The sequence below is a fragment of the Danio rerio genome, chromosome 2 (assembly GCF_052040795.2).
Source record: "Danio rerio strain M-AB ecotype USA chromosome 2, GRCz13ab, whole genome shotgun sequence".
NCBI classification, from domain to species: Eukaryota; Metazoa; Chordata; class Actinopteri; order Cypriniformes; family Danionidae; genus Danio; species Danio rerio.
In genome coordinates this window covers 58,053,678-58,070,072 of record NC_141022.1, presented here as the reverse complement: position 1 = coordinate 58,070,072, position 16,395 = coordinate 58,053,678, and the positions used below count along the sequence as shown (strand labels likewise).

At 34.6% G+C, this 16,395-nt stretch overlaps 1 protein-coding gene and 1 long non-coding RNA gene across 7 annotated transcripts in view; one reads left to right on the top strand and one right to left on the bottom strand.

The window, feature by feature from the left end:
* Nucleotides 1–16,395, top strand: part of LOC147846549 (uncharacterized) — a 1,651,758-nt gene that overhangs the window by 130,449 nt on the left and 1,504,914 nt on the right. The gene's annotated exons all lie outside the window — the stretch shown is intronic.
* The window catches only part of mtcl1 (microtubule crosslinking factor 1), a 133,700-nt gene that overhangs the window by 2,501 nt on the left and 114,804 nt on the right, over nucleotides 1–16,395 (bottom strand). For 4 of the 6 annotated variants that reach the window (XM_087241408.1, XM_087241409.1, XM_087241410.1 and 1 more), the window contains one exon: nucleotides 735–3,710. In XM_087241408.1, coding sequence (XP_087097534.1) covers nucleotides 3,486–3,710 — 225 coding nt within the window. In that variant the 3' untranslated portion in view covers nucleotides 735–3,485. Of the gene's footprint in view, nucleotides 1–229; nucleotides 3,711–8,832; nucleotides 9,002–16,395 lie in introns of those variants that run through there. The other 2 variants (XM_087241412.1, XM_087241413.1) reach the window with 2 other exon arrangements.

Below are 16,395 nucleotides of genomic sequence, written 5' to 3'. Positions count from 1 at the left end.
TAAGAATAATAATGAGCTAGCAAAATGAACATTGCAAATTTTGATATCACGTACTGGGATATACGGACGTCAAAATGCTTTCTGAATTGCCGTTTTCTCTTTTTTTCTTGAAATAAATATTTAATTATTGATATTAAAATAAATTAAATGATAGCACACGCATATTAATCCTACACACGAATTGAGTTGGGAAAAATCTGAAGAATATTTTAACGTGAAATCTTTAAACGTCATGTTTTTGTGGATTTTGCAAACTCAAGTAGTGTGCATGATTTCTAATCTTCTAGTTTATACTATTTTATTCAGTGCACCTATGGCAGAGTTGGATTGTATGGGTGTTTTCTGGAGTTGTGTTGCAGCTGGAAGGGCATCCGCTGTGTAAAACATGTGCTGGATAAGTTGGCGATTCATTCCGTTGTGGCGACCCCTGATTAATAAAGGGACTAATCCGACAAGAAAATGAATGAATATGACTGTAGTGTATGAGTGGGTGTGAATGCAGTGTATGGGTGTTTCCCAGTGCTGGTTTGTGGCTGGAAGGGCATCCACTGAGTAAAACGCATGCTGGATAAGTTGGCGGTTCATTCCGCTGTGGTGACCCCTGATTAATAAAGGGACAAAGCTAAAAATGAATGAATCAATGTTGCTAAATACATTCAATATGAAACTAAGTAGTTACTTCAAACTGTGAAGCAATAATCAACCAATCATAATCCACCTCGATGTTTGGCTAATTAAATATTCATATATTTCAATCTTGACCTTTTCACAGATGAAAAATGAGTAGTTTTTAGGTTGGTTTCAAACCACTGAATGTCCGACTGGAATCCTGCACACGTATTCCTTTCGGATTTTGAGACTCGGGAAATGTGCATAAGGATAATCAGCGTCGATATATTCTCCTGTCGTCATGTACAGAGCTGAACATTCAGTTTTACATTGGGATTTAAAATACATCGTTAGATTGACATCATGTATCGTTCGTCCCTGTCGAAACTAGAGTTTCCATTAGTTTAATCTAATTCTCTTTATAAATACAACTGAGTCTTTGAAAATTCAAGCATCAGAGGTTTCCAACAAAACGGGATGTATGCGGAAAAAATAAGAAAATAGTTTTATAAACTATATATACACACACAGAACGTAGTTTAACAAATGATATTCCAAACAAAACCGAACGTAAACACGTGTAAACTTTTATGCTTTTCTGACATATATGATTTACTATCCAGTTATGTTTTCAGAACATCTGAAAAGAAGTTCGCTGTTTTATGACCAACACATATAAAGTCATATGTATTGCATACATGTACGCTGACGCAGACCGTGGCGAGGTCACGCGTGTGTAGGCACCTCTTATTAAACACTTTGCGGTGTTTTTGCGTCAGTACATTCCAGGTCCTCGAAAACTCCCAAATGGAACGTTTGGAACGGAATCTTCAGTTCAGCTGGTGCTCATAGAACTCTGCCCTCTAGTGGCAGTTTAATGGTTCCGGATGGTTCCAGTAATAAAGATATATTAATAAAGGAGAGTGTATACCTAAAATGTTCAGCGTATAACCACAGTTTTTCATTTATATTTATATCGGTTGCACTTCGAAATCCTATATAGACCATATTCAGCCAGCTGCCACGATAATACTTCCATTGGTGTAATGCTAATGCGGCATCCAGCAGTTAAAAGACACAATACATCTCTTCAGAAATTTCTGAAGGACGAAGAATTTCAGAAAAGAGAAATCGTTCAATTTAGATGAGACATAGGACCTACAATTCAGGTAAGAAGATTCCCCAAAGTTGTGTTTGAACAATACTATAGTGAAGTGTACTAAAGAATACTCCATCAATGTATGTTCGATAGCATTAACTATAGCAAACTGATCAAACGCAATAAATATAATAGCATACTTTAGATTTTACTACAGTAAACGGTCGTGTATTGCAGTATAAGAGTCATTTGTTTATACTGTAGTTCCTGTGTTACCTTTGCAACCATATAATTAATGCCACAGATCAGTTACTATAGTTGTGTTACCATAGCAACTATAGAATTACTACCACAAATGCATAACTGAAGTTGTTATCATAGCAACAATATAATTAATGCCACAGAACAATTACTGTAGTTGTTGTGTTACCATAGCAACTATAAAATTACTACCACAGATCAATTATTATAGTTGTTGTGTTACTATGGCAACTATAGAATTACTACCACAGATCAATTATTATAGTTGTTGTGTTACCATAGCAACAACTGAATTACTCCTACAGATTAATTATTTAGTTGTTGTTACCATAGCAACTATAGAATTACTACCACAGATCAATTGCTAGTTGTTACGTTACCATAGCAACAACTGAATTACTCCCACAGATGAATTACTATAGTTGTTGTTACCATAGCGACAACTGAATTACTACCAGAGATCAATCACTATAGTTGTCGTGTTACCATAGCAACTATAGAATTACTACCACAGCTCAATTACTGTAGTTGTGTTACCATAGCAACTATAGAATTACTATCACAGATAAATTATTATAGTTGTGTTACCATAGCAACCATAGGATTACTACCACAGCTCAATTACTGTAGTTGTTACCATAGCAACTATATAATTACTATCACAGATAAATTACTCTAGTTGTTATCATAGCAACTATAGAATTACTTTCAGAGATCAATTACTATAGTTGTGTTACCACGGCAACTACAGAATTACACCCACAGATAAATTGCTTTAGTTGTTATGTTACTATAGCGACGACAGAATTACTCCCACAGATAAATTACTATAGTTGTTGTGTTACCATGGCAATTATAGAATTACTATCACAGATCAATTACTATAGTTGTTACCATAGCAACAATATAATTAAGGCCAGATCAATTGCTGTAGTTGTTGTTACCATAGCAACTATAGAATTACTACCAAAGAACAATTACTGTAGTTGTTGTGTTACCATAGCAACAATAGAGTTACTACCAAAGATAAATCACTATAGCTGTTGTGTTACTATAGCAACTATAGAATTACTACCACAGATCATTAACTATAGTTGTTGTGTTACTATAGCAACTATAGCATTACTACCACAGACCAATTATTATAGTTGTTGTGTTACCATGGCAACTACAGAATCATTTCTTTAGATCAATTGCTATAGTTTATATTACCACAACATGTTAATTCACATACTTTACTATAGCATAGCTCAAAAACACTACAGTATTTATTATGGGTTACTATAATATTTTTTTCATGTGGGTTTTGAAGCCAAAGAACAATATACCCAATTGAATAATAAAAATCATAATAATCTGTTATTTGGTATATATATTTTGTATATAGTTGTTTGAATGGAAGTGAACACCTCAGTCTAGAATTATCTAGGCAGCTGAATGGGCTGAATATGGTCACCTGTAAGGAAATAGTGGAGGTGTTGCTAACAGAAGCATGTGTGTTTGTGGTTTAGGCTGGTCAGGGTTGCAGGAGGGTCTCCAGGCTTGGCTCCTCAGTCTCTGGGATGGTGTGAATGGGTCTGACGGGCGAAGGGAAGAGGAACCGCTCTGAGCGCTCGCTGTATTTGGGTGAGGATGAGGGCGAGTGAGACGCCCAGCGGGACGGAGGACGCCGATTGGCAGGACGAGCCGGACGCAGAAAGCAGGAGTCCAGAGGCGGAGCCACAGGAGAACGTGGCAGATCCTGCAGCAAAGAGGAAAAACGGGATCAGTCAAGTGTGATTTATGACTTTACTTTGAGTTTATGTGTTAGTTGGGGGTAAACAAAAACAAAAATTAAATAATAAATAAATAAAACCTTGATTTTAATTGATATCAAATAAGTAAAATTATTCATTTAAAATAAATGAAGGAAAGTTACAAAAAATAAATTATTAACAATATTTTATTATAATAATAATTAATTATTTACATTAATGAATAATATTTATTAATACAATTAATAATATTTTATATTTTAATTAAAAGAGCTGAAAATGAAGCTGAAAAATAATATAGTATAACATAATATAATATTTAGCATAATATAATATAATATAACAACATAATATAATATAATATAATATAATATAATATAATATAATATAATATAATAAAATATAATATAATATAATATAATATAATATAATATAATATAATATAATATAATATAATATTTAGCATAATATAATATAATATAACATAACATAACATAATATAATATAGGAAAAACACATTAAAAACTAAGAAAAATGAAATAAGAAAAATGAAATATTACAATTATATTACAATTATAAAGACTATAGAAGAAATAAAATTAATTATCACTTAATAAAAACAAAAAAATAAAAGCAAATTTAAAGTACTGTAATAATACAGTCCTCCTGTAAAAGGTGAAATCTTTTTCAAGTATTTCCCAAGTGCTGTTTAATAGATCAAGGAATAAAAAAAAAGCTTTAAAGATCAATATTCAGTTTTATTAGCGCCCTTAAATTTTTTTTAACTATATATTTTTATATAACTTTTAACTATTGTTATCCTGAATAATGACTTGCCTATTTAACCTAAACTGAACCTAAAGTTACACCTTTAAATGACACTTTAAGCTGAATACTAGTATCTTAAAGAATAACTCGTACAATATTAACATATTGTCATCATGGCAAAGATAAAAGAAATCAGTTATTACAAATTAGTTATTTATAATAGTACTGCTTTGACCTAAGGCTGCATTTACACTGCAGATCTTGATGGTCAACTCTGATTTTGTGACTGCATCCGATTTTTTGTATGACCTGCTTAAATCATGTTCTAAAAGTGACTCATATCCGATTGTCAACTGACAGCCGATTATAAAAGAGCGCTCTACTCCATTCCTGTATTAAATCTGTTTACAGAGTTTCATTTTTTGTTTTACAATAGTTTATAACAGAAAAGTTCTCATTTGCCCATCTTCTTTTTATCTAGGCCTTTTTAAACCATTAGGCATTTTAATGTAATGTCCATAGGGGGATTTATGCATGTGACATAAGCAATAGTTTTATATTAGTTTATATTGGTTAGGTGGCGGATGTTACGCTCTCTCTCATTATCATGATTAAATACTTGTGCTATATGACAATATAAAAGCTGTTTAAGTCCTCGTGTTTGAGATTTAAGGTTTGGGACTCTGCTGAAGTCTGTTCTGAAATGAAAGCGTCAGACTTGATGTCATTCACTATGGTTTTTAATGACGCGCGATTCGCATTGACAGGTGAAAATCCGATCTACCTGCTTACACTGCTGACACAAGGGCACGGATCCAATACATATTGGATAAATTTCCACATTATGAGCAAGGCCTGAATCTGATTTAAGTAAGTGTGCTTTTTTCCTGCTTACATGTACACGGGCCATAACCGTTCTGTGCCACATGGGAGAAACAAATCGTAATTGAGTCACTTGAAGCATGCAGTGTAAATGCAGCCTATACAGTACATTCATTAAGGTGTATATTCCACTTGTTTTAGATGTAGAAATTCTGCTTCCAAGGAAAAAAAAAATGGTTTCGGCTTTTATTTATTCTGAGTAAATATTAAAAATGAATGAGATCTGGCTGTGAGAGTCAGATATTTTCTGTGGGTTGAATAATTCAGACAGGGATTTACATGTGCTTGAATCTGCGTTGAGTTCTTAGGTGAAGCTAATATGAAGTGAACTTAAATGAAGTTTTGAGGTTCAACAGAGGCAAAATTATCACCTGAATGTTTCTCATCTGCGTCTACAAACCTGTGACATCATAACCCAGAGTGAGTGTAAATATGACAAAAATGTCAAATAAAATGTAAACATTAATACATGAAATAAGTTACATGTTATAAGCTACAATTAAAATAAAAAATTAAATTGTTCTAATAAATGAAAAACAATAAAGTAAAATAAAATCAAATAAAAATTACAATTGCAATAAATACATAACATAAAATAAAATAACAAAAATACTATTAAATAAAAATTGTCATGAATAAATTTAAATTAAAATATAATAAAAAATAAGTAACAATATTAATAAATGAAATATAATAAAATAACACAACAACAAATGAAAAAAGGCAATTATGATGAACAAAATAAAATTAATTAAAATAACAAAACCTAAAATACAATTAATTTAAATAAAACAAATCAAATTCAATAAAAATTCTAATAAATAAAATAAAAATAAAATATAGTAAAAAAATTAAATAACAATTGTAATAAATGAAACATAATAAAATAACATATTATCAAATAAAATTACAAGTATAATAAACAAAAGTAAATACATTTAAATAATATAACATAACATAATTTTTTTTAAATGTTAGAATAAGTAAATTAAAATACTATTAAAAATAAAATAACAATTATAATAAATAAAATAAAATAAAATAACATAATATCAAATCAAATTACAATTGTAATACACAAAATTAAATAAATTAAAATAACATAAAATATAATAAATCAAAATTAAATGAAATAAAAATTCTAATAAATAAATAAATATTTTAAATAAAGTAAAATAAAAACAAATGAAATGAATGACTGTGTATGTACATAATTGTATTATTGGTGTTTGTAAATATGAAGAAGGCTACGAAAATTTCAATTTCAATGACATGCAAGATTTTTGTGGATTTTTTTAAATTCAAGAAATAAAAAAATCATAGCATTCTTTGCTCATATTTACTAAAGGTGCCAATAATACTTTTGTCCATGACTGGATATATAAAAACATCCAAGCATAAAGGTGTTGTTAGATGTTAGGAATGAGATCCAGCATTAGCAGCAGGTGTTAAAACGCTGTAGCAAAAACCAAACCAACACAAACACCAGCCAATGAGCCATAAACGGCCTCTAACACACCGCTAACACTGCTAGCATGCGCTAATGTTGAGCGTCCTGCTAACACCAGACAGTAAAAACACAAGAGGTGAAGATGTGAAGTCTCCATCAGTAGAGCTGCTGAGGTTAAAGAGCATTACAAACAAATCACAAACACCAAGCAGCCAAAGGACCTACGGAAAGTAAAAGAGTGAGTATTTATTAATAGTCACAATGGGTAAACCATCCAAAAAGCCACTTCTGAGTTTCATTTGTGCTCCAAACGTTAATAATAATAATAATAATAGTAATAATAATAATAATAAAAGTAATATTCATAAAAAATAATAACAATAACAATATTATAAAATAATAACAACAATAATATTATTATTAATAATAATATAGTAATATTAATAACAATAATAATGTTAATAATAATGTTAATATTATTATTATTATTAATAATGTTAATAAAAAAAATAATAATAATTAAAATAATAATAATTAAAAAATAATTAAAAATAATTTTATATACACTAGCGGTCAAAAGTTTGGGGTCAGTAGGATTTTTAAATGTTTTAAAATAAGTTTCTCCTACTCACCAAGGCTGAATTTATTTAATCATAAATACAGCACACATTGTAAAATTGTAAAATGTTATTGCACTATAAAATATATGGATGAGTTTAATAAGATAAATAATTGAATGCGTGTGTTAGATATATTAGACGTTTGGTGATAGGCGGTGCTTTTGTTAAAACCTCTTCTTGGTTGGTCCCAAATCTTTTTTAAATGCATTAAAGGGCAGCGCATACATTAGCCTTCCCCTGGAGTTTGTTCACCCTTTGCCTATGGTACTGACTCTCATCCCTGCTGAAAAATCCAGCTTAAACCAGCCTAGGCTGGTTGGCTGGGTTTAGCTGGTCGACCAGCCTGGTTTTAGAGGGGTTTTGGCCATTTCCAGGCTGGTTTCCAGCCATTTCCAGCCTGGTCTTAGCTGGTCAGGCAGGAAAATGACCAGCCAAATCCAACTAAAACCCGCTTGACCAGCCTGGTTTAAGCTGGATATAGCTGGTTTTGGCTGGACTCCCAGCTTGGCTAGGCTGGTCAAGCTGGTTTTAGCTGGTCATCTCCCAGCCTGACCAGCTAAGACCAGACTGGAAATGGCTGGAAACCAGCCTGAAAATGGCCAAAACTCCTCTAAAACCAGCCTGGTCGACCAGCTAAACCAGCCAACCAGCCTAGGCTGGTTTAAGCTGGATTTTTCAGCAGGGATGGCACTTCTCGTAAATAGTAGCGGTCTAATCCCGGTGTCCTGGCCAAATTCCCTCAATCGGCTCTTACCCATCATGGCCTCCCAATCATCCCCATCCACTAAACTGTCTCGACCACTGTTTCTCCACTCCATCTAAAGCTGGTGTGTTGTTGTCCTGTGGCCGCCGTCGCATCATCCAAGTGGATGCTGCACACTGGTGGTGTTGTGAAGACACCCTGCTCGAGATTGAAAAGCGCTTTGGGTGTATGACCAAATACAATAACTGCGCTATTTAAATACACATTACTTACTATATATCTTCAAAGATAATTGTACAAGAAATATTTTACAATTCCTAGTCATATATATATTTAAAAATGGCAAAAACAATAAATAAATACAGCATATTTTTGCAATCTGAATGTAATACGAGGGTCAAATAAATGCAAATGAGCACTTAGCCACTGTATGAAACTCCAGCCTGCATTTAATATTAATCAAGAGTTGCTCAGCTTTTTGGATGATTGATTATTGGTGACGTCAGTGAACACCAGACGATGGCATGCTCACACCTACATGAGGACAAGAAGAAGTGTGACCACAATAAAGCACATACAGTAAATCCCACAATGCCTAGCGGTGATACGGTGTCTAGAAATTAGCATGCGGTGAGAGAAGTCCGAGTGAGGTCACTGTGAGGTCAAGTAAGGGTCGGTGGACTTACTGCACGGCGAGCACAAGCTGCGTTACAGTCCCCAGGGTGCAGTTAGTAAGACAGTGTGGTTCTGGAGACAATCCATAAAAACACACACCATCAACAACAACACACGCAGAGAAGACTCGGGTTAGCAGTATTAGCAATCATCTGCACGCGGGACATCCATGGGGGAAACCTGGAAAATCAGACCTAGTAAAGAAACTCTCCACGTTTTTATCGGGAAACAGCTAATTTTACAGCTTTCCAAGAGTAATGTAGTTGAGTTTGACCATTTTTTAATACATTGAGATGATCTAGACAGGAGCACTTTTAGCTTAGCTTAGCATAAACCATTGAATCGGATTAGATCGTTAGCATTTTGCTCAAATTTAAAAAACAAAGTTTCCCAGAGATGGGTTGCGGCTGGAAGGGCATCCGCTGCGTAAAAACTTGCTGGATAAATTGGCGGTTCATTCCCCTTTGGCGACCCCGGAATAATAAGAAACTAAGCCGACAAGAAAATGAATGAGTGAATGAAAAAAACAAAGGTTTTGCTAATTTTCCCGTTTAAAGCTTGACTCTTTTGTAGATACATCTTTGCTAAGACTGACAGAAAATGAAAAGTTGCTAATTTCTACCTCGATATCCAACCCAAGCTCATTCTGAAAATGTAGCCCCGCGGACGTTTCTGAAGACTACGATTTACGAGGCCGGGGATATGTATGGCCGCATTTAGTTTTTTCGGGTGAACGCTACGGGGCGGTGTGACGCCGCTCCTCTTCTTCGCGCTCACCTCCGTGTTGAGGGCTTTCCCGCCGCAACCAGTTTGTCCTCTTAGCTCGTAGTGTTATGTCAGTGGAGCGGAGGCCCAGAGGACAAGGAACCACCCACGGCGATGACAAGGTTCCAGTCCGGGGAAGAGCGGTTCCAGAAATCAGGTAAGATTAAAAACTGAATTCAAAAAATAAAAGCGAACGAGTTCGTGATGGGGCGAGAATGCGTCGAAATCCGAAAACTCGGTCAAAATCGGACAAGGGCTTCTGCTTTTTTTTCTTTCTGGATGGCTTTTGTAAATCGTCGCTTGGGTTTAGGGAAGGAGGAGGAGGAGGGTGGCTGGGTCGGGTGATTGGCCGGCCACCCAGTCAAACGTTCAGCCATTCAGTCAGTCGGACAGACGGTCGCTTGACAGCGCGCTCCTGAGAGGCGTTCGAGACATGAAAAAGCGGCCTCTCGCGGATTTGCAAAAACAAAAACTGCTCAAATACGTACCTCCCAGGACGCATTTCGCAGTCTCCAGAAACGTCCGCGGGGCTACGTTTCAACAATGAGCCTGGGTTTTCGATATCATAGACACATACGCTAAATATCACATAAGAGCATAGAATCACCAAGAGGCGACACTCTAGTGTGATTTGGGAAACAGCCACTAGATGGCGCAGCGTCCATTTTGGAATGAAAAGTCCAATAAAACTACAGCATATTATAAGTCTGTAAAATAAACTATTAAAAGTGCTGATGATTGTGACGAGTGTTGTATTGTCGTCTTTCAGGTTGTATCTCAGCTTTAATTAGCTTTTTAAGCAAATAAATAAACAAACAAAGCAGCTGCTTGCCATCGCTTTCACTCCAAAATGGCGGAATCCAAGGCTGTTACTGGGCGCTGCTGTTGCAACGTTCTGTTGAGTGTCGCCTCTTGGTCATTCTAAGCTCTTTGATATCGCATAAGGGCCCTGATTATGCATCAATACCGCCGCCATATTGGTACAGGACTCCCAGGACAAAAGTCATTCAACTGCACTTATTAAAAACTAAATCTGAAGATGCTGGACTTATGAGATATGTATGGGTGTATTATCAAGGGAACAAAGAAAACAAAGCATAAAGGCAGAACATTTCATAGGTAAGATTTAGTTTATTACAATTTTATATGTTATGAAATTGTGTGCTTAACAAGTAACGTAATTGATGATAATACAGTCTCTTACTGCTTGAAAATAAGGCACCAACCTGCTCTAAATATGAGGTTTATGCCAGTTTTGTACATTCAGTTTACAAATGAATCACTCCTTCCGTAACTTAGATGTGAAAGGTAGTGTGTTTTAAGGAAAATCAGAAAACTTCCAATCATATATATAAATATGAGGTCGCTTCGAGCTTCGGCTGGGTCAGTTGGTATTTCTGTGTGGAGTCTGCATGTTCTCCGCATGTTTGTGTGGGTTTTCTCTGGGTGCTCTAGTTTCCCCCACAGGCCAAACACATGTGGTATAGGTGAATTGGTTATGCTAAAATTGACAGTAGTGTATGTGTGAGCAGGGGCGGACTGGCCATAGGGAGTACCGGGACATTTCCCGGTGGCCTAATGGTCAATCCGGCCTGCCACAGTGAGTCTGGCCTGCCACAGTGAGTCTGGCCTGCCACGCACCCCAACCCAACCCCCTGCTCTTCAATTTCTAGATCGCATCCGATGTTTGTTGCCTGTCACCGTGACTCTGGCCTGCCACGCAACACCTCTCACCCCCACAACAACCCCCGGTCTTCAACTTTGGCCCATTCGAAAATGCCTTCCCAGTGCTCCCCCGTGTGTGAGTGTGTATGGATGTTTCCCAGTGATGGGTTGCAGCTAGAAGGGCATCTGCTGTGTGAAACCTTGATCCCACGTACATTTCAAATGAGTGCTACCCTGTTCCAAGATAGCAGCTCTATTAACACATTCCTTCCAATAGACAACAATAGCCTATGCGACATCTAGTGTAAATATCAATGGGTCGATATGGCTTGGAACGAGGGTATAATTTCCATGGAACGTCAGCCAAGTTGCCTGATTATTATCAAAGACTATAGAATACACAAGACATGTCACTTGTATTGTTTTGAATGTCACTTGTATTGTTTTGAATGGCTTTATTCGCTTTATGGCGAATAAAGCCCGCCTTCTAGGACAAGAGCCAATCATGGTTTGCTATAGACTGACAATAATCCGGGGGGAGGAGCTTGGACCAGACGTGAGTTCTGAAGGTTTTGTGTGATTCGAACATTTAGAAGCAAAACTTATGAGACAGCTGTTGTTTAGTTTTTTTGGCGATTCCTAACATGAAATTCAATAATAAGCTTGGCAAGTAGTTTTGGAGAATTTGAGGTTTCCCTATTCAGACAGAATGCCCGAGCATACTGCCCGAGAGGTGTTTTTAAGATGGCCGCTGAGTGAAATGTCTTCCCTTAAAAGGACTTTGTTATTATGCCAGACTTAGGGTAAATAAAATAGCAACATTTCATTTTTCTCAGTCTTAGTATACAATGTAACTATAGAAGAGTCAAAAAGTATTGAAACTCTTTGGTCATTTTTGAGCCTGATTCAAGTGATCTATGCTAAGCTAAAAGTGCTCCTGCTAGACCTGGAGATCAGCTGAATGGATTCAATTCAATTCAATTCCAAAAATGAAATAAATAAAACTCTTATCACTCTTGGAGAGCTGTAAAATGAGGCTAGTTTGAAAAAAATGAGGAGTGTTTCTTTGAATATGAGTATTACAAGCTTGATGAATCTCCAAACATGTCAAGGTCATATTTATCCATTGATTTATGTTTTACAATAAAACCATAAAAATATCATCATAATGACATTTTCATAAATATTAATGTTAAATTTTTATTCAACATTAAACTAAACAAATTAAAACATGTTGAGGTTATATTTCTCCACACAAAATCAAAAAAGGATATTAGATAACAAAAACTAATTACCACCTAAAAGGCTATCAGGTCCTTTGTAAACTACTAAGTACATTAATTTCAAATTTGTCATTTTAAGTTTTTTTTTTGTTGTTGCATAAAATAATAAAAAAGCTGCCATGTTTTTAGACTAGAAAAAACCCAATGTTTCAATATCAGAAGAGATGTGAAATCAATATTTGGTACAATAAAGCTGACTTGCAATCACAAAAAAATCTATATTTATTATAATATAAATTATATATTATCTGAACAAGCTGTACAGTCTAATGAATTATAATTAGCTCTACACAAAATACAAAACTAATTAAAATAATTATATTTTACCCCAAAATTATATGTATAATATAAACTAATATAATATAATATAATATAATATAATATAATATAATATAATATAATATAATATAATATAAATTATATTATATCATATTATACTAAATATTATGTTATATTATATTATATTATATTATATTATGTTTTATTTTATTATATTATATTTTATTATATTATACTAAATGTTATAATATAATATAGTCGAATTAATATAATATATTATAATAAATATAATGATATTTTATTATTTTATATTATATCGTATTATAATATATATTTTTATTACATTTTATTATATTATGTAATATCATATTATATTATATTATACTATGCTGAATATTATAATATAATGTAATTGAATTAATATAATATATTAGGATAAATATTAAATATTACATAATATAATATAATTTAATAAAAATATATTATAATATGATATAATATAATATAATATAATATAATATAATATAATATAATATAATATAATATAATATAATATAATATAATATAATATAATATTATATAATATAATATAAAATAATATATCATATAATTGAATTAATATAATATGATATAATGTAACTATTATAATATAATATAATAAAATATAATATAATATAATATAATATAATAATATAATATAATATAATATAATATAATATAATATAATATAATATAATATAATATAATATAATATATCATAATTCAGAATTATTTAAATTTTGGACTGAAATATGATCTTGACGGTTGTGAGATTCACCCTTCTTACCAACACAGCCCTGTAACTCTGACACAGTTTTACTCATGTAAACTGGATAAAATTAATTGATTATAAAGTTAATATACAGTGTATACTGTCAACTAAATCCACCACAATTGACATGCAAATCCCAGGAACATACACTGCTCACAACAAACCATCTGACTTTAATGATGTAAAATGCTTGTAAATGTCTTTGACCATTAAAAGGGCATCATGGGACAGCACTCATACAGTAAACGCTGATCCAGCTGTTGCCTGCAGTCTCGTGCTTTCATGTAAGAGATTAATCTTACATTACCAAATGGATAAAAGTTGGCAGCTCTCAAACACTGGATAAAACTTTGCATGATTTAGGACACCGAGCACCCGAAGTAGTTATGTAAGCTATAGTTCCAGCACAAAATAAAACAAAAACAGTAAGCAGCATGTATTTATGCTACTGTTAGCATTGCAACAAAGCAGTGCGCTAAAGCATGAAGCTCAAATGTATAAGACCTGCACTCAGGCAGCATTTGGCAGCTGGGAATGAAACTTTATAAAGCTATTATATAACAATTTATATTGATTATTATGAAAATACACAATCCAGACAAACTACATAAGTATGCTTGGGTCTCCAGCTTCTCAAAAGTTTGTCCTGGGAATAAGGCTGCAGGAATTTGAAAAACTTCAAGACAAACTTGTGCACATGCACAATATGACTGGCTGCATAAAACACATAAGAGTAATTTTCCCTTAAGATCGCCCTTAGGTTTCTCTTAAACGTAGAGGTGTTGTTTAGAACAACCCTTAAATGTTACTTAAGGGATTCTTTTTTTTTTCTACAGGGCATATGCCCAGCTAGTGTTTCTTCCCATACTGATAAACTTCCGGTGAACGGTTAATGTGACTTTTTTATTTTATACGGTTCCTTTTACAGCATGGATGTTGTAATGTAATTAAAATACAATCAGTTAAATAGACTTTAGATTCATTTAGTTGCTCAAGCGTAAAACGAGACAAAAAGCCTTTTACTCGCACGCGCCCGTCAGGATCGGCAGGCTATCGCTGAAGCTCCATTGAATATACTGGGGTAAAATAAATGCTCATATTATAAAGACATGGCGGGGAAAAACGTAATTTAATGCAGTGCTTCTTGTACAATCTGAGTCCCACTTTATATCGGATATAACTCAGCCAGTGGAGATTGCTGATTTTTAAAGAAAACAGACCTTAAACGCGTCGATTTAGCCATGGTATACAGTTCACTGGATACTCTTAACCCAGGTTACAGTCAAATTAAAAGTCCTTTAGCATACTTCTGCATCTACCCTATTATGTTTTTTAATTGCCAGGTTTTGCAGGTTGCAATGTCCTAAATATTCATTGGCAATTTTAAGGCAATTGTAATGTAAACGTTTGTTTTGGTTCAATTTGGAATTTCCCCAACCAACGCAGAGCCCAGGGGATCAGAGAAAGTGCTCCGATTCGGCCCCCACTGACCCTTAAGGATTTCTTTAAGTGAAATTTCATAAAGCATTTAGAATTTTCCTTAAATGATTAATATCTCCTAAGTAAACCTTTAAAATCTGCTGAGTGTTGCATGAAGCTTCTTAACTGTCATTTTCATAAATACAAAGCAAGGTTGTGAAAACTTTACCTTAATGCTGTGTTCACACCAGACGCGGATGAAGCGTCAAGCACGAGTGAATTACATGTTAAGTCAATTCAAAGACGCCAAAAGACATGCTGCAACGCAAATGATGCCATTTGTACGAGTGAAGCGGCATGAGTTGAGTATTTTACGTTTTGACGCAATTAACGTGCATATCACTTGAGTTGGAAAATCTGAACTTCAGTGGACATTCGTGCCACTTTAACCAATCAGGAGCTTTCTCTTGTAGGGCCGTCATTATGATGAGTGCCTGCTGTTGGTGTCCTGAAGGGAAGTCCTCCTGCCGATACTGACAACAGCTAATCAAACTGGGTTTGGTTAAAGTCAGAAGCAACGCTGAAAGACACCATCATTTAGGTATAGTTTCTTGAGGAGTTGATGAACTCACAGAGCTGGGTGCACCACTGAAATTATCTAATGGACTCAGACATGGCGCCGAACAAATATCCAATGTTTTTCAGCCTTCCTAAAGCACATAAACACAGCTACTCTCTCAAGAAAATTCATGTTAGCCATTTAGCAATGAAGCTAGAGTCACTGGGCGGACAGATGCCCTGCCCATGACGCGAATCCGCGTCTATTGTGAAGTGAATTTGACAAGCAATTAAGGCAGGTAAACTCAAAATGTTTACTTGTCTATTTACTCGCTATTTATTCTCGTGTGCTGCGTCTGGTGTTAACACAGCATAAGAGTTTTACAAACACAAATAATGCTGAAAACATGGTTGCTAGAATATGGATTTGATTGTCATGCAATCAACAAGATTGCTATATCTATTAATCAACCCAGGCTCATTCTGAAAACGTAGTCCCGTGGACGTTTCTGGAGACCGCAAAATATGTCCCATGAGGTACGTATTTTTGCAGTTTTTGTTTTCGCGAATCCGCGAGAGGCCGCTGTGTGTGCTTTTTCGTATCTCAAATGTCTCTCGCGAGTGCTGTTCTCGCGTGAACCCACCAGAGGCCGCTGTCTGACTGACCGATTGATTGACTGCGCGACCAGCCAATCGGCTGACCCACCCTCCTCCATCCCTAAACCCAACCAGTTTTACCGATTGACCCGCCCGCCCGCTTACTTCCCTAAACCCGAGCAACAATTTAGAAAAGC